This window comes from Melanerpes formicivorus, unplaced genomic scaffold (genome assembly GCF_026170545.1).
Source record: "Melanerpes formicivorus ecotype bairdi unplaced genomic scaffold, bMelFor1.0.p_v2 SCAF_1, whole genome shotgun sequence".
Taxonomy (NCBI): Eukaryota; Metazoa; Chordata; class Aves; order Piciformes; family Picidae; genus Melanerpes; species Melanerpes formicivorus.
The window spans coordinates 58,790,442-58,815,331 of NW_027142353.1; the positions used below are offsets into that span (position 1 = coordinate 58,790,442).

Below are 24,890 nucleotides of genomic sequence, written 5' to 3' on the forward strand. Positions count from 1 at the left end.
CCAACCTATTATCCAACACCACCCAATCAACTAAACCATGCAACTAAGCACACTATGAAGTCTCCTCCTGAACACCTCCAGTGATGGTGACTCCACCACCTCCCCCGGCAGCCCATTCCAATGGGCAATCACTCTCTCTGTGTAGAATTTCTTCCTAACATCCAGCCTAAACCTCCCCTGATGCAGCCTGAGACTGTGTCCTCTTCTTCTGGTGCTAGTTGCTGGGGAGAAGAGACCAACCTCTGCCTGTCCACAACCTCCCTTCAGGTAGTTGTAGAGAGCAATAAGGTCTCACCCTGAGCCTTCTCTTCTCCAGGCTAAGCAACCCCAGCTCCCTCAGCCTCTCCTCATAGGGCTTGTGTTCCAAACCCCTCCCCAGCTTTGTTGCCCTTCTCTGGACATGCTCCAGCAACTCAACATCTTTCCTAAACTGAGGGGCCCAGAACTGGACACAGTACTCGAGGTGTGGCCTAACCAGTGCAGTGTACATGGGCAGAATGACCTCCCTGTTCCTGCTGGCCACATTGTTCCTGATACAGGCCAGGATGCCATTGGCCCTCTTGGCTTCCTGGGCACACTGTTTTCTAATCTAAAAACACATTTTCTAGTCTCACTGGAGATTTCTAAGGATGTGAGGAATTATCTGACATATTGAAAGAAATAAGGCTAAACTAAATTATGTCACTCTTTCCCTAACTGCTGACTTCAAAATTAAACTCAACTCTCAAAACTCCAATAGCAGAATGATTGTATTTATAAATAGCTTTCCAGTTGTTATTGTTCTTCAGATGTTGAGATTCTAGAGGACATTATAGCGCAGTTTCTCTCCTAAAAACAGGGGTACTGGAAATGTGGTTTTAAATGAAAATTTAAGTATCCTCTTATTAGTGTTGTAGAGAGTTACAGACACCAAGAATAACATCAAATGCTGCAAAAGCTCACATTCTACTTTGAGTTCTCTTCTTTGTCTGTCACTTTCTGCTGCAGGAAACACATTTCCTGTTCCCATTCCACTACTGGTGGAAGAAATTGTCCAAAGCTATTGCTATCCATGCTCTGCCACAGTTGCCAGGCTTTCTGCTCTCATGCAGTCCTTCCAAATACTTCCTAAACTCACTTATTCACAACTATTAGGGTCAGCTCAAAGAATCACAGAATCACAGAATAGTAGGGGTTGGAATGGACCTCTGGAGATCATCTAGTCAAAGCTCCCAGCTAAAGCAGGTTCTTCTAGATCAGGTTGCACAGGAATGTGTCCAGGAGGGGTTTAAAATTCTCCAGAGAAGAAGACACCACAGCCTCTCTGGAAAGCCTGCTCCAGTGTTCTGTCACCCTCAAAGTAAAGAAGTTTTCACTTACATTTAAATGAAACCTCCAGTATTGTAGTTTGTGCCCATTGCCCCTTGTCCTGTCACTGGGTGCCACTGAAAAGAGTCCTGCCCCATCTTTCTGACACCTGCCCTTTTTGTGTTTCTAAGTGTTGATAAGACCCCCTCCCAGTCTTATATTCTCTGGGCTAAAGAGCCCCAGGTCTTTCAGCCTCTTCTCATAGGACAGATGCAGATGGACTATCAATTTGCTGTTTAATAGATTTAATATAAATCTATCAGGCAAATATGCCTGGTCACGTGCTGAGTGAATTAGGAAGCACCAACCTGAGATGTTCTGGCTGCCTGGAGCAAGTGACAACACTGAGTGGAAAGAAACCAGTTTGCTTCTAAGAAGAGCACATCACAATCAGAAAAGAGGCTTTTCTTACTTGGTCAAACATGCTCTTCTCTTGCTTCTATCTCAACCAGTGTCCTTTGCTACATATAGCCGGGGACTGAGTCAGTCTTGCAGGAACATCTTTTATAGCCATCTGTTTGCTTTCTACATGGCTTCCCAAAGGGGTTTCACAGGCTGCTTTTCCAAACAGAGCCTAAGAAGCTATTGGTTATCTACAACAGATTCATCTTCATAGCTTAACTATCATAGCATAAATTGAACAAAGATGCAAATACGATCTACACATTTAATACCACCATGAAGAGGATGATTAAATTACCATTATCACTCTGAAAACATACTGTCCCATGCAAATAGCTAACAAATTACCCAACCACTTCACTCAGGCCTTTACCTAATTCATGTTGTTACGTAGCAACTGTGAACAGTTCGCATCAGACACACTAGTAACGCTATGATCTCATCTCAAAGAAACTGAGACAGGAGTCTGTCTCAAATCTGATTTGAGACAGCCAGCATGGCTTTACTAAAAGTGAGTCCTGTCTGACCAATCTAGTGGCCTTCTACAATCAAGTGACTGCATCAGTGAACAAGGGAAGGGCAATGGATGTCATCTATCTGGGCTTGTATAAGACATTTGACACAGTTCCCCACAATGCCCTTCCTTCTGGGTTGTAGAGATATGGATTCAAGGTGTGGACTGTTTAGTGGGTAAGGAATTAGATGGATGCTTGCATCCAGAGGGTAGTGGTCAATGGCTTGATGTCAAGATGGAGATGGGTGGTGTCCCTCAGGGGTCCATATTGTGACCAGCGTTGTTTAGTATCTTCATTGATGAGATAGTGAGATCGTGTTCACCCTCAGTGAGTTTGCAGATGACACCAAGCTGAGTGGTGCGGTTGATATGCCAGAGACACAGGATTTGATCTAGAGTGACCTGCACAAGCTGGAGAGGTTTAGCAAATCCAAGTGCAAGGTCCTCCACCTGGATCAGAACAATCTTCATTATCAATAGAGGATAGGGGATGAGGTGACAGAGAGCAGCCCTATGGAAAAGGGCTTGGGGGTGCCAATGGAGAAAAGGCTGGTCATGAGCCAGCGATGAGCACTTGCAGCCCAGAAGGCTGATCACATCCTAGGCTGCATCAAAAGAAGCATGGCCAGCAGATTGAGAGAGGTGATTCTGCCACTCTGCTCCAGAGTACTGTGTCTGGCTCTGGGGCCCTCAGCACGAGAAGGACATAGGCCTGATGGAGCGGGTCCAGAGGAGGGCCACAAAGTGATTGGAGAGGTGGACCAGCTCTCCTACAAGCACAGGCTGAGCGATTTGGATCTGTTCAGCCTGGAGAGGTCTCTGGGGAAGCCTTGTAATAGCCTTCCGATACCTGAAGGGGACCTACAGAAAAGCTGGGGACTGTTTACAAGGAGGACATATAGCAGTAGGACAAGAAGCAATGGTTTTAAACTAGAGAAGGCTAGATTTAGACTGGGCGTTAGGAAGTTCTTTGCTACGGGGGTGGTGGAACACTGGAGCACGTTGCACAGGCAAGTGGTTGAGGCCCCATCTCTGGAGACATTAGAAATCAGGCTTGACAGGGCTCTGATCTAGTTGGGGAAGCCCTTGCTCACTGCAGAGAGGTTGGACTACATGAGCTCTAGAGGTCCGTTCCAACCGGCGCACTCTATGAAGCAGCGCCGGGGGCGCCCGCCCCGGCCCGCCCGCGCTGCCAGGGACGCCGATTACGACAGTGTCCCTCGCTCGCCGTGCGGCAGAGCTGCTGCGCGGCGTCTGCGCAGCTTTCGTTTCCGGGTGAAACGGCCATGGCGTCCGGCTTTGAGAGCGAGCGGAGCTTGGCGGCGCGCAAGGAGCAGCGACAGCGGGAGCGGGAGGCGCTGCTGGCGCAGGTGGGGTGCCTGGCACGGCACGGCACGGCTCGGCTCGGCTCGGCTCGGCTCGGCTCGGCTCGGCTCGGCCCGGCCCAGTGCAGTCCAAGCTTTCTCTGGGGGCCGCTTAGCCCCTTCTCGGCTGGAGGCCGGGTGCTGGAGCAGTCGTGTCTTGGGCAGGGTCTGTGCTCTCCTGAGGGCAGCCCTGGCCGCGGCCTCCTGCGCTCAGGCCTGGCAAGCGGCAGTTAGAGGCGGGAGTCGCCGTGGGGTGAGCCCCGAGGGTAGTCGGGCCGCGGTACCAGGAGTGTCAGAAAGCAATCGGAACTTAGATTTGAGTGGCAGCCGTCTGAGCTTGTACGTTTTGCCACTTATAGCGGTATGGAATCGTTTGATATTTCACTTGCTGTGTGTTTCTGTGCTTACACCTTTGGACAGAGCCAGTCTTCGTTATGCCTCCTCTTCAGATCCTTCTGTACATCGATAAAACAACACCACCCTCACTTCCTGGCCTCCTTCCTGGCCTTCTTTAGGCTAAACAGCCACAGCACTCTGCTGTTCTTTAAACAACACATAAAAGACAACTCCCTCTCCTTGTCACTGGCGTCCCCAGTGCAAGATGGATGGGGAACTGTTGGAGCAGGTCCTGAGGAGAGCTGCAAAGATGATCAGAAGTCAAGCAGCCCTCCCATGAGGACAGGCTTGGAGGGCTGGGGTTGTTCAGACTGGTGAAGTGAAGGATCTGGGTAGACTTCACTGCAGCCTTTCAGTATTTGAATATGGCCTGCAGAATAACTGGAGGAGGACTTTGTAAAAACATGTAGTGATAGGATAATGAGTAATGGCTTCAAACTGGAAGCTAGATTCAGATGGACATTAGGAAAAAATTTTTCCCCATATGTGTTGTGAGACACTGGAATGAGTTGCCCAGAGAAGCTGTGGAAGCTCTAACCCTGGAGGTATTCAAAGCCAGGTTGGATGGGGCCTTGAGCAACAGCAGAGGGGTTAGAACTGGATAGTCTTTAAGGTCCCTTCCAACCCAAACCATTCTATGGTTCTGTGTTCCTGTGATCATGCAGCAAGGCAGTTCTAATTTTCTGTACACAACAGTGGGCTCAGAGTTGACTTTTTACCATGCAAGACTAACAGCTGGGGAGTAAATAGCTCTAGAAAGATCATGCTTTGTTGCTCAGACAACAGCTAATCAAGTGTTCAAAGATACTGAGAAAGGATCAAAGAACAAGGAAGTGGTTACACAGGTGTCTTAGTGATTTCTGTATAATATCACAGTATTGCTAAGGTTGGAAGAGACCTCGAGGATCAGCGAGTCCAACCTGTCACCACAGACCTCATGACTAGACCATGGCACCAAGTGCCACGTCCAATCCCCTCTTGAGCACCTCGAGGGATGGCGACTCCACCACCTCCCTGGGCAGCCCATTCCAATGACTCTCTCTGTGAAGAACTTTCTCCTCACCTCGAGCCTAAACTTCCCCTGGTGCAGCTTGAGACTGTGTCCTCTTGTTCTGGTGCTGGTTGCCTGGGAGAAGAGACCAACCCCTTCTTGGCTACAACCACCTTTCAGGTAGCTGTAGAGGGCGATGAGGTCACCCCTGAGCCTCCTCTTCTCCAGGCTAAACATTCCCAGCTCCCTCAGCCTCTCCTCATAGGGCTTGTGCTCAAGGGCTTGTGCTCTCACCAGCCTTGTTGCCCTTCTCTGGACTCAATGTCCTTCTTAAACTGAGGGGCCCAGAACTGGACAGAGCAGCTTGTCTGCAGCTTGTCCTTGTTGAGGCTTTACATTTCTGAGACACTAAATGAGACACTGGAGATGCATCCCACTGTTACTGGTCCATAGAAGAAAATACTACATGATTCCCTTAAGAAAGCAATATAACTAAAACATATCATTAAGACATGACTAGAACAGTCAGCAACACAGACAGCTTTCTCTCCAGGTCCCTGCATCACAAGGAGAAGTCAGTAGTCTTGAAGAAAGGTATCACAGTATCACACAGTATCACAGTATAACTTAGGTTGTGTTGGAGATGATCTTGGTACCATCTGTCCAAGGGTTTGTGGAGCAGGGAATAGAGATTTGCTATCTACTGTTTATTTCAATGCAAGAACTACATCCTATTAAGTTGATTTGCAGGTAGGCAGCTTGGAGCAGACAAAAGAAATGAACTCTCAGGAGATGCACTTGTAGGTGCTTTTGTATAGCATGTTGCAAATACTGACACTTCATTTCTATCCAGAGAAGGATAGCCTAAAGGTAAAAATTCACTTTGAAAGTTATTGACTGAAAAACTGCTGGGCCTCAGATTGCCACAGAATACAAGAATATTTTGAAGATGCCTCACTTGGGGCTTAACCCTGTATCTACTTCTGTCAGCTTCCCTGGTCTTCATTGTACATTTTTCAGTTGGGATACTAGATTTGCTGTCTACAACTACCTGCAGGGAGGTTGTAGCCAGGAGGGGGTTGGTCTCTTCTCCCAGGCAACCACCACCAGAACATGAGGACACAGTCTCAAGCTGTGCCAGGGGAAGTTCAGGCTTGAGATGAGGAGAAAGTTCTTCACAGAGAGAGTTGTTAGCTGTTGGAATGGGCTGCCCAGGGAGGTGGTGGAGTCACCGTCCCTGGAGGTGTTCAAGAGGGGATTGGACGTGGCACATGGTGCCATGGTTTAGTAGTCATGAGGTGTTGGCTGACAGGTTGGACTTGATGATCTTTGAGGTCTTTTCCAACCTTATTGATTCGATGATTCAAGTCTTGGTTCTGAGAATTACAAAGTGCTGAGAAATTCAATACAGGGAAGCAATATGGAGTATAATTGGTGAAATACTAGGCACTGTGCTTTTTTCAAGTCTGCTTTTTTGTGGTGTGCAGGAAGAGGTCTGGAGACAATGGCATTGTTTTCTACAGTATTTAGTCATTAGAGGTGCTTGGTCTATGTATGGCCATTGAGAAACTTTTGCTGTATGACTGTTGTGTGAATTGGGGGGTAGATTTAGTAAGAGATTAACCCCCTTGCATTCTAGTCAAGTCCTCAGAGACCAGAGGGGCTAGGTGTGCCTGGACTTACCTCTTTATTAAGGATGCCAGTTAGAATGGGTTTTTGTTGTCTGACACCAGACACACTAACAGCCCAGTTTTGCTGTAGGTTTGGTTCCCTTCAAAGGGAGCAGTGGGGTGCACAAATAACCACCACAATTTCCCATGATTATAGGTGCCACACCAGGTGTACAAACAGCCTGGTTTGCTGTAGGTCCAGCTGCATTTCAGCAGTCAGATGCACAAACAACATGGTTTATTGACATCTGTGATACAGAGTTTTTATGATTGCTGCTGATAGGAACGTAACTGCAGAAATCACTGTACAGCTTTAAGAGAAGGCAAATGGCATCCTGGCCTCTATCAGGAACAGTGTGGCTAGCAGGAGCAGGGAGGTCATTCTGCCCCTGTACTCAGCAATGCTTAGGCCACACCTTGAGTCCTGTGTCCAGTTCTGGGCCCCTCAGTTTAGGAAAGATGTTGACTTGCTGGAAGGTGTCCAGAGAAGGGCAACAAAGTTGTGGAGTGTTTTGGAGCACAAGCCCTGTGAGGAGAGGCTGAGTGAGCTGGGGTTGCTTAGCCTGGAGAAGAGGAGGCTCAGAGGAGACCTGATTCCTTTCTACAAGTACCTGAAGGGAGGTTGTAACCAGGTGGGGGTTAGTCTCTTCTCCTGGGCAGCCAGCACCAGAGCAAGAGGACACAGTCTCAAGCTGTGCCAGGGGAAGTTTAGCTAGATGTTAGGAAGAAGTTCTTCATAGAGAGAGTGATTGCCCATTGGTATGGGCTGCCCAGGGAGATGGTGGAGTCACCATCACTGGAGGTGTTTAGGAACAGACTGGATGGGGTGCTTGGTGCTATGGTTTAGTTCATTAGATATTGTTGGATGATAGGTTGGACTTGATGATCTTTAGTTTTTTTTCCAACCTGGTTAATTCTATTTCTATTCTTATTCTTATTCTTATTCTTATTCTTATTCTTATTCTTATTCTTATTCTTATTCTTATTCTTATTCTTATTCTTATTCTTATTCTTTCTTATTCTTTCTTATTCTTATTCTTATTCTTATTCTTATTCTTATTCTTATTCTTATTCTTATTCTTTTCTATTCTATTCTAAAAACACTCAGTAGCATGGAGGTTGCAGCTTACCCAAAGGGAAACCCGTCTGGGCAGGGCAAGGATAAAGCCTGTCAATGTGTCTCTAGGGCTTTGTTGTTGATTTTTTTCTCCACACCTGACCCCAACCAACATTTGTTTTTTTGATCCTGTCACAAACATGGACAGCTGGGCCTCCACTCCATTGCAATGTATGTTTTAGATCTGGATGCTAATCAGCAGTTATGCTTTCCTATTTCATGGAACCATAAAGGTTGGAAAAAACCTTTAAGATCCTTGAGTCCAACTATAACTGAACTACCATGACTACTAAACTGTATCCTGAAGCACCACATCTACATGTTTCTTGAACACCTCCTTGGATGGCGACTCCACTGCCTCTCTGGGCAGCCTGCTCCAATGCCTCATCACTCTTTCAGTGAAGAAATTTTTCCTAATATCCAATCTAAACCTTCCCTGGCACATCTTCAACCCGTTTCCTTTTGTCCTGTTGTTAGTTACTTGGGAGAAGTGACCAACACTGGCCTTACTACAGCCTCTTTTCAGGTAGTTGTAGGGAGCAGTGAGATCTGAAACTGGAGGTGGGGAGATTCAGTCTGGATGTGAGGAGGAAGTTCTTCACCATGAGAGTGGTGAAACCCTGGAATGGGTTGTCCAGGGAGGTGGTTGAGGCCCCATCCCTGGAGGTATTTAAGACCAGGCTGGATAAGGCTCTAGCCAGCCTGATCTAGTGTGGGGTGTCCCTGCCCATGGCAGGGGGGTTGGAACTAGATGATCCTTGTGGTCCCTTCCAACCCTGACTAATTCTATGATTCTCCCTCTAGCCTTCCCTTCTCCAGACTAAACAATCCCAGTTCCCTCATCGACTCCTCTTATAACATGCCCTCCAAACCCCTCTCCATCCTTCTTGCTTTTCTCTGGACATGCTGCAAGACCCCAATATCTTTCTTGTTAGTGTGGCACCCAGAACTGAAAGCAGTGCTCAAGCTGTGGCCTCACCATGGCCAAGTACAGCGGCATGATCACGTCCCTACTCCTGCTGGAATTTCAGTATCTGTGCTTCCAACCATGACTTTTCATCTCCTTACTGAAAGGGCAAAAGGCACGTTCTAAAGTCTGTTATTTTTCCAAGGTGTAATATTTTGACTTCTGAGCAGCCTAAATCTAAGGCAGACTCATGACTCCCAGGGCTTCTCTTGGGTGGATTGGGTAGCACTGAAATGTACAGTAGTGATCAGAAGTTTATCATTGCTGTTGCTTGTGGAATTACTGTCTTCATCATCATATATATGCTCTTGAACTATTTATTTTCCTTGCAGTAAGAACTGAAAGTTTTACTAAGGAGTAGATGTGTTGAAGGTTAGTAGCTCCCCTGCTGCCTTTACTGTACCACAGTTTTAGACTATGCTAGCAAAAGAGTATAATAAGCATTTTATCCTATTTAAGTTGAAGTGGGTCAAGGATAAAGGGAGTTCTTAAGCTCTGGTTCTTGACAGTTAGGACAGTGTGAAGAGTCTGAGAGAATGCTCACTATTTCTTTGGAAGTAATCCTCCCCAAATCACCCTTGCAGATTCCATATCCATAATCATTGGGAGCAGATGTTAGTCAGTTAGAGGGCAGAAAGGCTCTGCAGAGGGACCTCCACCGACTGGACAGATGGACAGAGTCCAATGGGATGGCATTTAACAAGTCTAAGTAACAAGTGCTGCACTTTGGCCACAGCAACCCCATGCAGAGCTACAGGCTGGGGTCAGAGTGGCTGGAGAGCTCCCAAACAGAGAGGGACCTGGGGGTGCTGATCGGCAGCTGCCTGAATATGAGCCAGCAGTGTGCCCAGGTGGCCAAGAAGGCCAATGGCATCCTGGCCTGCATTAGGAGCAGGGAAGTCATTGTGCCCCTGTACTCTGCTCTGGTTAGGCCACACCTTAAGTCCTGTGTCCAGTTCTGGACCCCTCAGTTTAGGAAGGACATTGAGACACTTGAATGTGTCCAGAGAAGGGCAAAAAGGCTGGTGAGAGGCCTTGAACACAAGCCCTATGAGGAGAAGCTGAGGGAGCTGGGATTGTTTAGCCTGGAGAAGAGGAGGCTCAGGGGTGACCTCATTGCTCTCTACAACTCACAGAGAGAGTTATTCGTTATTGGAATGTGCTGCCCAGGGAGGTGGTGGAGTCACCATCCCTGGAGGTGTTCAAGAGGGGATTGGACGTGGCACCTGGTGCCATGGTTTAGTCATGAGGTCTGTGGTGACAGGTTGGACTTGATGATCTTTGAGGTCTCTTCCAATCTTGGTGATACTGTGATCATCAGGAGATTAAATATTTAGTAGATTTTGAAACAGTTACAGAAATAGATTTCCTTAGTGCCCTTTAAAGCAAGCAGCAGAATTGCTTCTTGTTGATTTTTGGTAACATTTCTTTATTGTTGCCTATTTTTTTGCTGGTTATATGAACTTCCACTTCTTTTGAAGAAGTATCATCCCACTAATCGAGATTCCTTTTACATTTTGGAAGCCTATTCTTTTCTTTGTGTAGTCTGTCCTCCCAGCTGCACTGGTAAAACCCAGCAGCTGGTGATGTTTATGATAATGCTTGGTAATCAAATAATTAAGTGTTGACAAGCAAACTGTTATTAAGCTCCAGAAATAGCACGGTGTTTTGATGAGTGTGACAGTTCATGACACTGCTGTTTCAGTTTGCAAGTTTAGAAAGAGAAAACAATCTGATAGATGTTTTGTGAGTGCAGGGGTGTGTACTTTTTCTGAGCATGAGCACATTTTTTCCTCTTTGTTTGTTAAAAGCTAGCAATAATTCAATTTTGAATTACTCTTGCATCTGTGCTGTGACACAATATTTTGGTACTTCATGGTTGCCCTCTGTTACGTGGTTGGGGTTTTTTTTTGATGGGTGTGGAATAGAATAGAATAGAATAGAATAGACCAGGTTGGAAGAGACCTTCAAGATCATCGTGTCCAACCTATCATCCAACACCACCTAATCAACTAACCCATGCAACCAAGCACCCTGTCAAGTCTCCTCCTGAACACCTCCAATGATGGCGACTCCACCACCTCCCCGGGCAGCCCATTCCAGTGGGCAATCACTCTCTCTGTGTAGAACTTCTTCCTGACCTCCAGCCTGAACCTCCCCTGATGCAGCCTGAGACTGTGTCCTCTTGTTCTGGTGCTGGCTGCCTGGGAGAAGAGACCAACCTCTGCCTGTCTACAACCCCCCTTCAGGTAGTTGTAGACAGCAATAAGGTCACCCCTGAGTCTCCTCTTTTCCAGGCTAAGCAGCCCCAGCTCCTTCAGCCTCTCCTCATAGGGCTTGTGTTCCAAGCCCCTCACCAACTTTGTTGCCTTTCTCTGGACATGCTCCAGCAAGTCAACATCCTTCCTAAACTGAGGGGCCCAGAACTGGACACATTACTCAAGGTGTGGCCTAACCAGTGCAGTGTACAGGGGCAGAATGACCTCCCTGCTCCTGCTGGCCACACTGTTCTTGATGCAGGCCAGGATGCCATGGGTCCTCCTGGCCGCCTGGGCATACTGCATTGCTCTCTGTGTTGGATAGTTTTTCATGCTGTCTTGCTCTGGTGGTGTGCTGTAGAGTTTCTTCTGATTGCTTGTTGGAGATTAAGGCTTTTTTCCTTCTTCTTGATGGAGAAGTTATCTACCGAGTGGTGGTGATTATCATGTGAAGAGTTAGAGGTTGAGAAGAGTTAAAAATGAGAAAATTGCATGGTCTCTGCAGTGGCATGCAGAGTTTTTTCTGGCCTTGGTGAGAGCTGGAATGGAAAATAGAGTTGGCCCCAGGAAAGTGTTAGTCAGGGTTTCTATGAGCAAGGGAGGAAGTAGTTTAGGCTGCCTCCCTAGGTGACATCTCTCTATCCCTTCTGGGCATATTTGAGAAACTGTCACCTAATGACCTCCATTTATTATGTGGCCTGGACCTTGGCCTTTGGCAGTGTCTTTGATCTTTTCCACTTCTTTCCGGGGTGGCATGGTACAAATTTTACAGCTTTTGGTGTTTGTGTCTGCAGTCTTATTACAGGCTGCTTGGAGCAAATGTTAATCCTCATTTAGCTGATGCTGTTGTCAGCAACCACACAGGCTGGCCTTAATGACCTGACTAATGAAAACCAGAAAGCACTTTCTCTGAGCTTGTTTTCTTTCCTCATTCAGATGGGGCCGTGAAATGCAAGACCTTTTAGCCTGCTTGTGCTGGATAACACAAAGTTTGGCTCTCTTCACCTTGACAAACATTGCTAACATAGTGTAATTATTATTTTTATACAGCACCTTACCACCAGAACTTTCAGAGTGCTTTTTCAGCATTGTACTTCACCTTGTGCTTGTTGCAAAGGAGACTGTGAGCAACTTTGTTAGGGTTTTGCCAAAGTAGCTACTGTAGCTTTAAGTCTTGCCCTTCCTGACAGGTTGTTGCTTGCAACAATCCTCTGTGTTGGTGTGTGGTGTGCACAGTCACTTGTATAATTGATGCATTACTTTGAAACTGGTATTTGAGAAATGTGGCATTAGGTATTTATGAAGAAAAATTTATTCCTTTGGTGACCTAAAATGTACTTAGTGGTAAGTATTTGTTTGTAGAGGGGAAGGGATAAATTGTGGGATATTTTTGTGGTGTCATGAAATATTAGTGAACCTTAATTTGCTGAGCCCAAATGAAAAAGTTTTTCACTGTCAAATCACAAATCCATCAGGTAACTCTGGCAATTTGAAGTAGGGCACAATCTACTCACTGTTAGATTCTAGTTTACCCAAGTGGCTATCTCTTTGCTTTTTAACATGCACCCCAGAGAGAAGCATGATACTGGACTCCTGAACAGTATAATGGAGACGTTTACAAAGGTCTTGAGAAGCTGTTCCAAAGGTATCAAGAGCCCTTGTCCCTGTTATTTGACCCAACACGTGAAAGATTTGAACATGGGGAGTTAAGGACTGTGGTGACTGGAAGCTGATGAATTACTCTGAGAGCAGTCCTGATCTGTTTGCCAAGGCTGCCCTTCTGGGTACCAGGGGAGCATTCACAACTGAAATCAAGAATTCATACAGCAGACCACAGGTACAGAGATACTGAAACCACTGGTAGGATAAAATTGGCAACTTTATAGCCATGGAGCTATTCTGAAATATACAAATACACAATGTAGCTACATCATTGGAAACTTTACACTTAGCATGTTTGACCATGGATTACAAATTAACATTAGTGCTTCTGGATTCCTACCTAAACAAATCTAAAGGAATGGGCTGCCCAGGGAGGTGGTGGAGTCACCATCACTGGAGGTGTTTAGGAAGACACTGGATGGGGTGCTTGGTGCCATGGTTTAGTTGATTACATAGTGTTGGATGATAGGTTGGACTCAGTGATCTCAAAGGTCTCTTCCAACCTGGTCTGGTCTGGTCTGGTCTGGTCTATTCTATTCTATTCTATTCTATTCTATTCTATTCTATTCTATTCTATTCTATGAAATGCTTGAACTCCTCTGGGTTGAGATGTGAAACTATTGCAGTTTGCCTTCATAGCATCAAATAGTAAATAGCCTTAACTAGTTTTTCTTTCTTTTCTGTATTTTATAAGGTGGTAGTAAGCCCTGCATCATTGTAAGTAGAAAGGTAAAGTTTGAAGCTAATCATGTAGACAATTTTCTTTCTCTCCCTCAACTTGAAATAATTATGTATGTGTGTGAAGGGAGACAATTCACTGGATGGGGTGCTTGGTGCCATGGTTTAGTTGATTAGATAGTGTTGGATGATAGGTTGGACTCGATGATCTCAAAGGTCTCTTCTAACCTGGTTTGGTCTATTCTACTCTACTCTACTCTACTCTACTCTACTCTACTCTACTCTACTCTACTCTACTCTACTCTATTCTATTCTATTCTATTCTATTCTATTGCAATATTTCAGGAAGAAATGCTCCCAGTGTTAACATGCAAAGGCTTGCATGTAGCTGCACTGAAAAATTCAGATGTGCCGACTAGGGAGTCAGAAATTTAAGTAATACAGATACTGCTCCTAACTAGCAAACACCATCTTCATTCTTGGATATCACAAGAAAGTTCTTCCCTGAAAGGGTTCTCAAATACTGGAATAGGCTCCCCAGGGAGGTGGTTAAATCCCCATCTCTGGAGGTGTTTAAAAGAGGCAGAGATGTGGTGCCGAGTGACATGATTTCATCCCAGCCTTGGTAGAGTTAGAGAATCATTGGACTCCATGATCTCAAAGATCTTTTCCAACTGAAATGTTTCTATGATTCTTTTATGATTTCTGAAGTTCCCACAGTGTTGCAAATGACACCCCTGGAGGTGTTCAAGAAGTCTGTAGATGTTGTGTTTCAGGATATAGCTTAGTGGTTGTGTTGGTTGTATTACTGTTGGACATGGTGACCTTGAAGGTCTTTTCCAACCTTAGTGGTTCTGTGATTCTAACAGAATAAAAATTAGTATTGTAATTTGATGGTAGTAGAAACTAGAAACTGTGTAGTCTTAAGCTAAAATGATAATTTGGGAGAAAATATAACTTCTTTCACATTTTGAATCTCTAGGCAGCTTTCTCTTTATTTTACATACAGATGTTGTGAAGAATCTTCTATATTTTATGGTTTTGTCTAAGAAGAAACAATCTTCCACCTGATGCTTTTGTGTCTGTCTCTCTCCTTTTAACAGTCTGGTGGCATTGCCACTACAGGCTGATCTTGCTCAGTCTTCTTTCATTTAGTATTCAGGAGACAACAGTCTGCAGTTCAGTGATGATTTCCAGTCATTCTGTGTTCTGAATATGTATTTGTATACTTCAGCCAAACTGATGATCCACCTCTCTTGTTCAAAACATGCATCTCAATTACCTAAATACTTGTCTGTATTTTTTATGTTTATTCTTAGATCTAGCAAAAAGTATAAAAGCCAGTTTTGTTCTTTGCACGAAATGACATTAACATTGCAAGTAATGTATGCTTGTAGTGTTGGTAACATGAAGAAAATAGTCATTTAAAATGCACTGGTTACTATAGAGAAGTGTAAGAGGCTAAATCTTTGTAGATTTAGGCAGAGAGCATATTAAATGTAGATATGTTGACAAGCTGATCTTGACTGGCCTTTATTTCAGTTGTTTATAGATTTATATTCCCAAGAACTGAGCTATTCTGTCCTGTCCTATCCTGTCCTGTCCTATCCTATCCTATCCTATCCTATCCTATCCTATCCTATCCTGCTAAATGGGTGGGAGGTATTTCTCAGCTGAAAGTGGAATGGGGTATGCAGAAAGCCTGTCATTTCCCCAGTCTAAACACTTGCAACAGGTTTTGTGTTTACTTTTTGAGCAAATGAACGTGGAGTATGTTTTAAATTGTATTTTTCCCACCTAGAACTATATTCAAGTTCCCTTTACTTTCATCTGTGTTCAGTTAGGAGCTTAACTTTTGTGAACATGTGGCTTCTAAACATTTTTTTGAGTTGTGTAGCTGAGGTTATTACCTTTCACTTGTCCATGAAAGTGGAATGCTTAATTACTTTATTTTAGTCCAATTATTTTAATTTTAAGACAGAAGGGCCATCATCACAGTATCACAAAGGTTGGAAGAGACCTCAAAGATCATTGAATCCAGCCTGTCACCACAGACCTCATGACTAGACCATGGCTCCAAGTGCCACGTCCAATCCCCTCTTGAATACCTCCAGGGATGGTGACTCCACCACCTCCCTGTCCAATGACAAATGACTCTCTCAGTGAAGAACTTTCTCCTCACCTCAAACCTAAACTTCCCCTGGCCCAGCTTGAGACTGTGTCCTCTTGTTCTGGTGCTGGTTGCCTGGGAGAAGATACCAACCCCTTCCTGGCTACAACCACCTTTCAGGTAGTTGTAGAGAGCAATGAGGTCACCCCTGAGCCTCCTCTTCTCCAGGCTAAACAATCCCAGCTCCCTCAGCCTCTCCACATCATCTATGTGAACTGAAAATACAACTAGTGATTTCTGCATGAACTTTGCAAGAGTGTTGTTCCAGATGGTTAGCTGTCTTAGGGTGGCCGAGGTTAGCCAGGGAGCTCTCTGGATCACAGAGAGGTAGCAGGAACCACACCTGCAGTTTTTGGAGCCCTGGGTGGCAATTCAGAAGTATTTTTATTGTATTTGTATTGCAGTCCTGAAAAAGGAAAGGTTCTGAACCACAACTCTCAACACTGTGTTCGGTTGTGCCAGTGTGGCTTACAAAGATGTGTCTGTCACTAAATGGTACTGAACTCCACCTGGTTATTTTTCTTCTCTCTTCATCTCAGGCCAAAATCAGTTATGAAAAAGAGCAGAGGCACAAGCTGCTAAAGCATCTTCGGGGTGAAGACACATGGATGCTTGCTGACGTGAATGAACGTGTGGAACAACTGGAAAAGGTGACTAAAGTGTACATTACAGAACTCTGTTACTAGCTTAAACAGCATGTTCATATGAACAGAAGGGTTTGAGGGCTTTAAGATGAGCTTTAAAACCCCCTTGATTTCTGAATTCTCCATGCTTTCCTACTAGCTTTTTTTTCAAGAGGAAATAATCTTTTACTCCCAAGAAGGAAAATTTCTGTCATTCAATTGCAGCTTTAATTTCTGCCAAATGCAGAAGAGGAAATGCTGCCAGATGAGAGTCGTGCCATGGGAAGAAATCTGTGTAGATACTTCATCAAAGCACAGATGTGTATTGATACAGGGATTCCCAAGGAAGATTTCACTGAAATAAATGCAGTGTAGACGATGTTCTGTGTATAGTTGTGCCTTCATTCTGGTGAAAAAGATTGAGAGGAGGAAGAGGGGAAGTCAATTATGGGTGTGAGGCGTGCCCTCCCCATTCCAACCCCAATAGAATGGTAGAAGTAAAATATAGCTATGTCCAGCTCTGTATGTTTTACCTGTTTCATTATGGTTTGGCAACTAGGTTGTGATGGCTTTTTTTGTATGTGGGTGATTTGGTTTGTTCATTTATAAACATTTACTTACAGGAACATTCTGTGCAGAAAAAAAAGAAAAAGGATAAGCATTCAAAAAAAGCTAAGAAAGAAAAGAAGAAGAGTAAGAAACAAAAGTCTGAAAAGAGGGATGACTTACTTGATAGTTCTTCAGTAAGTAAGAAACTTTAAATACTTCAGTTGATATTTTTGAAACCTGCAGCATTTTAGTGTCTTTGGCTACACAGCACAAGCCCCATGGAGCACAAGCCCCGTGAAGAGAGGCTGAGGGAGGTGGGGTTGCTTAGCCTGGAGAGGAGGAGCCTCAGGGGAGACCTTATTGCTGTCTACAACTACCTGAAGGGAGGTTGTAGCCAGGTGGGGCATGGTCTCTTCTCCTGGGCGGCCAGCACCAGAACATAGAATACATAGAATAAACCAGGTTGAAGGAGACCTTCAAGATCATCGCGTCCAACCCATCAACCAATCCAACCCACCTAATCAACTAAACCATGGCACCAAGCACCCCATCAAGTCTCTTGAACACCTCCAATGATGGTGACTCCACCACCTCCCCAGGCAGCCCATTCCAATGGGCAATCACTCTCTCTGTATAGAACTTCTTCCTAACATCCAACCTAAACCTTCCCTGGTGCAACAACAAGAGGACACAGTCTCAAGCTGCACCAGGGGAGGTTTAGGCTGGATGTTAGGAAGAAGTTGTTCATAGAAAGAGTGATTGCCCATTGGTATGGGCTGCCCAGGGAGGTGGTGGAGTCACCATCACTGGAGGTGTTTAGTAAGAGACTGGATGGGGTGCTTAGTGCCGTGGTTTAGTTGATTAGATAGTGTTGGATGATAGGTTGGACTCGATGATCTTGTTTTTTTTTCCCAACCTGGTTAATCCTATTCCTATTCCTATTCCTATTCCTATTCCTATTCCTATTCCTATTCCTATTCCTATTCCTATTCCTATTCCTATTCCTATTCCTATTCCTATTCCTATTCCTATTCCTATTCCTATTCCTATTCCTATTCTATTCTAAATACCCTCAGTATGGTGCCATGGTTTACTTGATTAGATGGTGTTGGGTGATAGATTGGACTCAATGACCTTGAAGGTCTTTTCCAACCTGGTCTGGTCTGGTCTGTTCCAGTTCTGTTCTGTTCTGTTCTGTTCTGTTCTGTTCTGTTCTGTTCTATTCTATTCTATTCTATTCTATTCTATTCTATTCTATTCTATTCTATTCTATTCTATTCTATTCTATTCTTATGTTAAGGTGTTATTTACATAAAACTCTGTTTCCAGGAGTCATCAGTTGAATGGGTTGAATCAAATGTGTCACAGTCAGATAACACAGAAGATAACACAGAAAAGGCTTGGAAGGTCAACAAGCAATCAGATACTGTGGAAGAACCTTCCCTACAGGTGAGCAGTCTGGTAGCCACTCCAGAAATAGATTCAGCATGACCAAATGTGAAGTGTGCTTAGGTTTCTTGACAGCTTCTTTGCAAAGTATTGAACAGAACCTATTTTACAGACAAAGAAATATAAATCATTGGTAATTATACTACAAAACCATTTTTAAAAGCATTTATTGTAATCTGTGTGCTTCTCTGTTTTTGGACTGAGAGTGAATTTCATGGTCATTCCTACTTTCTGTATTTTGGCTTATGTTGTGAAGAGGTCATGGGAGTATATAATCTATTTCTTGTTAAACTAAATTAGAAGATAGGTTCTCAAAGTGCACCTAAGGTGCTCCATGGGACCAGTCTTGGACTAGTCCACAGTGTGCTTACAAAAGAAAACATCCCCAAACCTAAAAAACTTAAGTCAAGTCCCCCAAAATTCCCCAAATCATAGATTCAAAGCCTATATAGAGAAGTCAGGACCAGGCTCTTTTTGGTGACCCCAGTGACAGAACCAGAGGCAGCGAGTACAAACCAAACCACAAGTGTTTGACCAAGAGAAAATAGTGTTATGCTGTGAGCATGACCAGGCACTGGCACAGATTACTCAGAGGATATATTTACAAGCTGTCCATATGTGATCCTGAGCAACTTGAGCAAGGTGGTAGGACCAGATGACCTCCAGATGTTCCATGCACATCCAGTTGTGTTGATCTATGTTGATTGCTAGTGTTGGCATAGATACTAATGAATCAGTTGAAGACAGGTTATTTTCAATTCCTCCTCTTCCTTAGAGGAGATCCAAGAAGTGGAATGTTGCATTTCATCTGTGAAGCTCCTTGGTGTGTTGTCTAATAGAGTTTTTGAGTAACAGAAAGTGTGAGATACAGCATCCATCTGGGTTGACAAGTCAGACTCAAGCCCTGCTGAAGATATGGAGACTTTTCTGCAAGGACATGTTTCAGAATGAATGTAATCTTGTTATTTTGATTGTGATACTACCAAAGTGTAGCGTTCCAAATGCTTGTTTTATAGTGTGTACATCACTGCCTTTTTTTGAGGCTTCAGGTTATGTGTGTGTAAAGGTAGTAGGTATATCTGGTTTTCTAATGTGCTATTTTTCTTCAGAGAGTAGTCCTTACTTTTAAAATATTCTCAGCTGGGCTCAGGCTTTGTAAATGCAGTTTTCTACCTGCTGTTGTGGGCACAGTTCACAGAGCCTCCATGTGTAACTTAAATTTGAGAGTGCAGTTGGTGCCTAGATACCCAGGATTTGAGCTGAGCTCCATTATGATTGCAGATGTTGTATACATTAAGGGGTGACAAAGCTAGAATAAGCAAGAGGACAAAAGCTTTGGTCCGGCTGTACAGTGTTCATTTAAGCACCTGGAATGGGCTGCCCAGGGAGGTGGTGGAGTCACCATCCCTGGAGGTGTTCAGAAAGGGATTGGACGTGGCACTTGCAGCTGTGGTTTAGTAGTCATGAGGTGTTGGGTGACAGGTTGGACTTGATGATCTCTGAGGTCTTTTCCAACCTTATTGATTCTATGATAATAAGCAGTCTGTACAGTTTATCATAGAATCATAGAATCAGTCAGGGTTGGAAGGGACCACAAGGATCATCTAGTTCCAACCCCCCTGCCATGGGCAGGGACACCCCACACTAGATCAGGCTGCCCAGAGCCTCATCCAGCCTGGTCTTAAACACCCCCAGGGACGGGGCCTCAACCATCTCCCTGGACAACCCATTCCAGGGCTTCACCACTCTCATGGTGAAGAACCTCCTCCTCACATCCAGCCTGAATCTCCCCACCTCCAGCTTCATTCCATTCCCCCTAGTCCTATCACTACCTGAGATCCTGAGAAGTCCCTCCCCAGCCTTCCTGCAGGCCCCCTTCAGATACTGGAAGGCCACAATTAGGTCACCTTGGAGCCTTCTCTTCTCCAGACTGAACAGTCCCAACTCCTTCAGTCTGTCCTCATAGGAGAGGTGCTCCAGCCCTCTGATCATCCTTGTGGCCCTTCTCCGGACACGTTCCAGCACCTCCATATCCCTCTTGTAATAGGGGCTCCAGGACTGGATGCATACATTGTGAAGGTGTGCCTCAAATTACAGAAAGACATGAAATTATGAAATTGGTTTGTGTAAGTGAATGTTTAAAACTCGAAAGGTGGAAGTTCTTAAAATCATATTTACTTTTCATTATAGTATTTAATATGTGTCGGTAAAGCCTGTACTGTTTAGTTTAAATAACATTTGTCAGGTGTGCTGGTTGGATTTGTACCTAAGCCATATTTTTCATGGAAATATGACAGGCAGTTCTCTGTCTTTATTTTAAAGAGGGAAGAATGGATGAATTTAGACTTCATGTTATTGAAAACCACGTCAGCAGCAGCTGTCAAAGGTGAGAGAAACAAAGAAAAAATACTGGAGCGCCAGAAAGCTCAAGAACTTGAGCAGGTAGGAGAAATTGATATATATGTGTTTTTCCCCCTTTATGTTACTAAATTCTGTGTGATGAATGAACCAATGAATTGGCTCTGATACCTGTCTTTGTATAGTTTTAAAATGAATGCCTGACATGTTGTGTGATAGTGATTTTGGATTTTATTGATCAGCTGTTTGTCCTGTTTGGGATGGGAACGTCTCATACAATAAGCTTATCTTAGTATCATAGTATCATAGTATCATTCAGGGTTGGAAGGGACCACAAGGATCATCTAGTTCCATGGGCAGGGACACCTCACCCTAGATCAGGCTGGCCAGAGCCTCATCCAGCCTGGTCTTAAACACCTCCAGGGACGGGGCCTCACCCACCTCCCTGGACAGCCCATTCCAGGGCTTCACCACTCCCATGGTGAAGAACTTCCTCCTCACCTCCAGCCTGAATCTCCCCACCTCCAGCTTCATTCCATTCCCCCTAGTCCTATCACTACCTGAGATCCTGAGAAGTCCCTCCCCAGCCTTCCTGTAGGCCCCCTTCAGATACTGGAAGGCCACAATTAGGTCTCCTCGGAGCCTTCTCTTCTTCAGACTGAGCAGCCCGAACTCCTTCAGTCTGTCCTCATAGGAGAGGTGCTCCAGCTTGAAACCATCTTCTAGGTATGGAGAAAGCCAGTTTTATTAGTGCTGTGTTCTGTAGTATTTGAAGGGCTTTGGAGATATTCTGCTCAATGACAATGACACGCTGTTGGTTTGGCCTTCCTTCCAGTGGGTTGTGTATGAAAGAGAGGTTGTAGGCAGGTGGGGGTTGGTCTCTTCTCCCAGGCAACCAGCACCAGAGCAAGAGTGTGATGGTTTAAGCCTTAACTGGAAATTAAGAGCTCAGATGGGGGCAAGGCTGAGAATCTCTCCCCTGATCCCCCCTCCTCCCTCCCAACAGAGAGGGGGAAAAAAGGGGAAAGGAGCAAATCCACTAAACAGTAATTTGGAGTTGGCTTTGAAGTGGAGGGGTAAACAGTTTTTCTTTAAAAAAAGACAAAACAAAACAATATATATATATCTCAATAACAGGTAAGGTTCACAAGGGCAAGGAGCAAGGATGGATGGGAGGGGACAAATAGGAAGAATACAAAACCAGGCTTTTCTCTGAAGAGGCATGGAGGGAGAAGGATCAGGCCTGACCACGTGGCAGAGGAGCAGGAGGGCAGCTTCGGTAGCTCTCATCCAGGAGAGGCAGGAGCCAAAAGGAGAGCTAATGACCCCAATGCCTCCCCTTTCATACCCTAGCTGGGCAGGGAGGGGGGAGTGGAACAGACTCAGTTTCCCAGGGGGAAACACCCTGCAGGGAAGGCAAAGCACTCACAAGCCCCCCCCTCTTTGTTTTCAGAAAGGGTGTTAAACCACCACAAAGAGGACACAGTCTCAAGCTGTGCCAGGGGAGGTTTAGGCTGGATGTTAGGAAGAAATTCTTCATAGAGAGAGTGATTGCCCATTGGAATGGGCTGCCCAGGGAGGTGGTGGAGTCACCATCACTGGAGGTGTTCAGGAGGAGACTTGATGGGATGCTTGGTGCCATGGTTTAGTTGATCAGATGGTGTTGGATGATAGATTGGATGCGATGATCTTGAAGGTCTCTTCCAACCTATTCTATTCTATTCTATTCTATTCTATTCTATTCTATTCTATTCTATTCTATTCTATTCTATTCTATTCTATTCTATTCTATTCTATTCTATTCTATTCTATTCTAAAATAATTTCTGTTTTAGGCCATGCTGTCTGAGAGAGAACTCAATCCATACTGGAAAGATGGTGGTACAGGTTTGCCACCAGAGAAGGATGAAGCAACTTCAGTTAAGAAAGGTAAACAGCAACTTTTAGTAATAATCTTAGATTCCTGACTCCAGGCTCTGGTCTTTGTGCTGCTATCAAGTTACTGATAATGTTGATGTAAAGAAGGTATTGATAACATGCAGTAAAATGATATTTGGATGAAAATTTGATAATGAATAGCAGGTTCATATCAGTCTGTTGGTTTGTAGAACTTATTTTCACTGGTTTTTAATCTTGAAGGGTTTGACCTTGTACAGAAATTCTCCATTTTGAACTAATTAAGGGAAATCATGATTTAACCAAGACAAGATAAATTGTTGTCATCTCATTTGGTTCCTTTCATTCCATTACACAAATTATAGTTTTAAAATATTCAGCCACAGAAGTCTGAGTCACATGAAAATGAAGCACATTACAGATGCAGCTTGTGAAAAATATTTCTGTAACCTTTTCATTTCTTTCTTTACCCCAGGGTTATCCAGCCTATTTCCATCAAGAGCAGATAGATAATGTTTTCATAATGTCATGGAGTGTTTATTTTTTTATAAGAAGGGTCCTTGTATTCTGTCAACAGGGAACAGTAGGGTCCCTGGCTTTTCTGTTTGAGAACCTTTCCCTGTGGACAGTCTGTCCTGCAAACCATTAGCCTCATGCTTCTCTTCTAGGAGTCACAGAGATCTGTGATCTCTAAGAGGTGACAGGCATCAGTGAGTATGTGTCCTGAATGTTAAGAAGTCTGTTAGCTTCTCAAATGGAAAGCAATGGGCACTCATTAATTCTCCGAGGAGGCAAATGGACTTTTTTGTATGAAAGGGGTATGCCAAAGAACAGGCACAGAAAATGGAAACAATAAGAAGATTCTTTAATTTCATAAAGCCACCCCTGCAACTTCTCATGTGGCACTACTGTGGTGGAAACTGTTTGTGGTTTATGATAAAAAGCTGGGGAGGGGTTTGGGGCACAAGCCCTATGACGAGAGGCTGCGGGAGCTGGGGTTGCTTAGCCTGGAGAAGAGGAGGCTCAGGGGAGACCTTCTTGCTGTCTACAACTACCTGAAGGGGGGTTGTAGCCAGGTGGGGCATAGTCTCTTCTCCCAGGCAACCAGCACCAGAACAAGAGGACACAGTCTCAAGCTGCACCAGGGGAGGTTTAGGCTTGAGGTGAGGAGAAAGTTCTTCACAGAGAGAGTTGTTAGCCATTGGAATGTGCATCCCAGGGAGGTGGTGGAGTCACTGACCCTGGAGGTGTTCAAGAGGGGATTGGACATGGCACTTGAAGCCATGGCTTAGTTAGTCATGAGGTGTTGGGTGACAGGTTGGACTTGATGATCTCTGAGGTCTTTTCCAATCTTATTGATTCTATGATTCTCTTTCCCACTTCAGTTACAGCTGTAGAAGATGCTGGATTAAGCTGGTTACGAAAATCATACCAAAGGATGAAGGAGCAGGCTGAGAGAGAGAAACGAGATTTTGAGGAAATTGTGGCTGAGAGATATGGGGTAAATGCTTGGAAATGATTACTTTCATGGTTATGATACAAATACTTAATATGTAGTGTAAGACATAATGAAAGCAAGAAGAAATATCCTCTGAAGAATTTCTCAAGTGGATAAGAATTTAAAGTTATCTAGACTTTTATATCTGGGTGGTTTTTTTTCTTTTTCTCAAACATTTTTTTTCCTATATGGGATCCTATAATAAATTTAGAACAACTTATCCTCTACATCAGGAGGTTCAGATGATCCCAGTACCTGAGGGCTTCCAAAATTATCATGCATACCAGAAAATATATTCTGTTCTCTTGCATGTAGCAAAACAACCCCATGGTAAGCTACAGACTTGGGGATGCATGGTTGGAAAGCTGCAGCCTGGAGAGGGAGTTGGGGATATTGGTTGATAGTTGACTAAGTATGTCAGTGGTGTGCCCAGGTGGCCAAGAAGGCAGATGGCATCCTGGCTTGTATTAGAAACACTGTGGCCAGCAGGAACAGGGGGGTGATCATCCCCCTGTACTCAGCACTGGTGAAGCCACACCTGGAATATTGTGTTCAGTTCACTGTAAGAAGGGCATTGATGTGCTGAAGCACAGCCAGAGAAGGACAATACAGCTCATGGAGGACTTAGAGCACAGGTCCTACAACGAGCCTCTGAGGGAGCTGGGTTGTTCAGTCTGGAGAAGAGGAGTCTGAGAGGAGATGTCATCCCTCTAAAACTACCTTCAAAGGAGGTTGGAGTGAGGAGGGGACCAGCCTCTTCTCCTTGATGGCAAATGACAGGATCAGAGGAAATGGTTACAAGCTGTGGGTTTAGCCTGGATGTGGGGAAATAGTTCTTCACTGAAAGGGTTATCAAACATTGGAATGGTCTGCCCAGGGCAGTGGTAGAGGCACTATCCCTGGACGTGTTGAAGCAGCATGTGGACCTGGTGCCTGGGGATATGGTTTAGTGCTGACCCTTCAATACTGGGCTGAAGGTTGG

At 44.6% G+C, this 24,890-nt stretch overlaps 1 protein-coding gene across 2 annotated transcripts in view; it reads left to right on the forward strand.

Annotated features, from left to right (window-relative positions):
• Positions 1-3,530: 3,530 nt before the first annotated feature.
• The window catches only part of CWF19L2 (CWF19 like cell cycle control factor 2), an 89,427-nt gene continuing 68,067 nt past the window's right edge, over positions 3,531-24,890 (forward strand). Inside the window, exons 1-7 of one of the 2 annotated variants that reach the window (XM_068144832.1) lie at positions 3,531-3,633; positions 16,076-16,195; positions 16,783-16,902; positions 18,038-18,157; positions 20,480-20,599; positions 22,350-22,443; positions 23,796-23,911. In XM_068144832.1, the coding sequence (XP_068000933.1) occupies positions 3,550-3,633; positions 16,076-16,195; positions 16,783-16,902; positions 18,038-18,157; positions 20,480-20,599; positions 22,350-22,443; positions 23,796-23,911 (774 nt within the window). In that variant the 5' untranslated portion in view covers positions 3,531-3,549. The remainder of the gene's footprint in view (positions 3,634-16,075; positions 16,196-16,782; positions 16,903-18,037; positions 18,158-20,479; positions 20,600-22,349; positions 22,444-23,795; positions 23,912-24,890) is intronic. The other variant, XM_068144841.1, reaches the window with a different exon arrangement.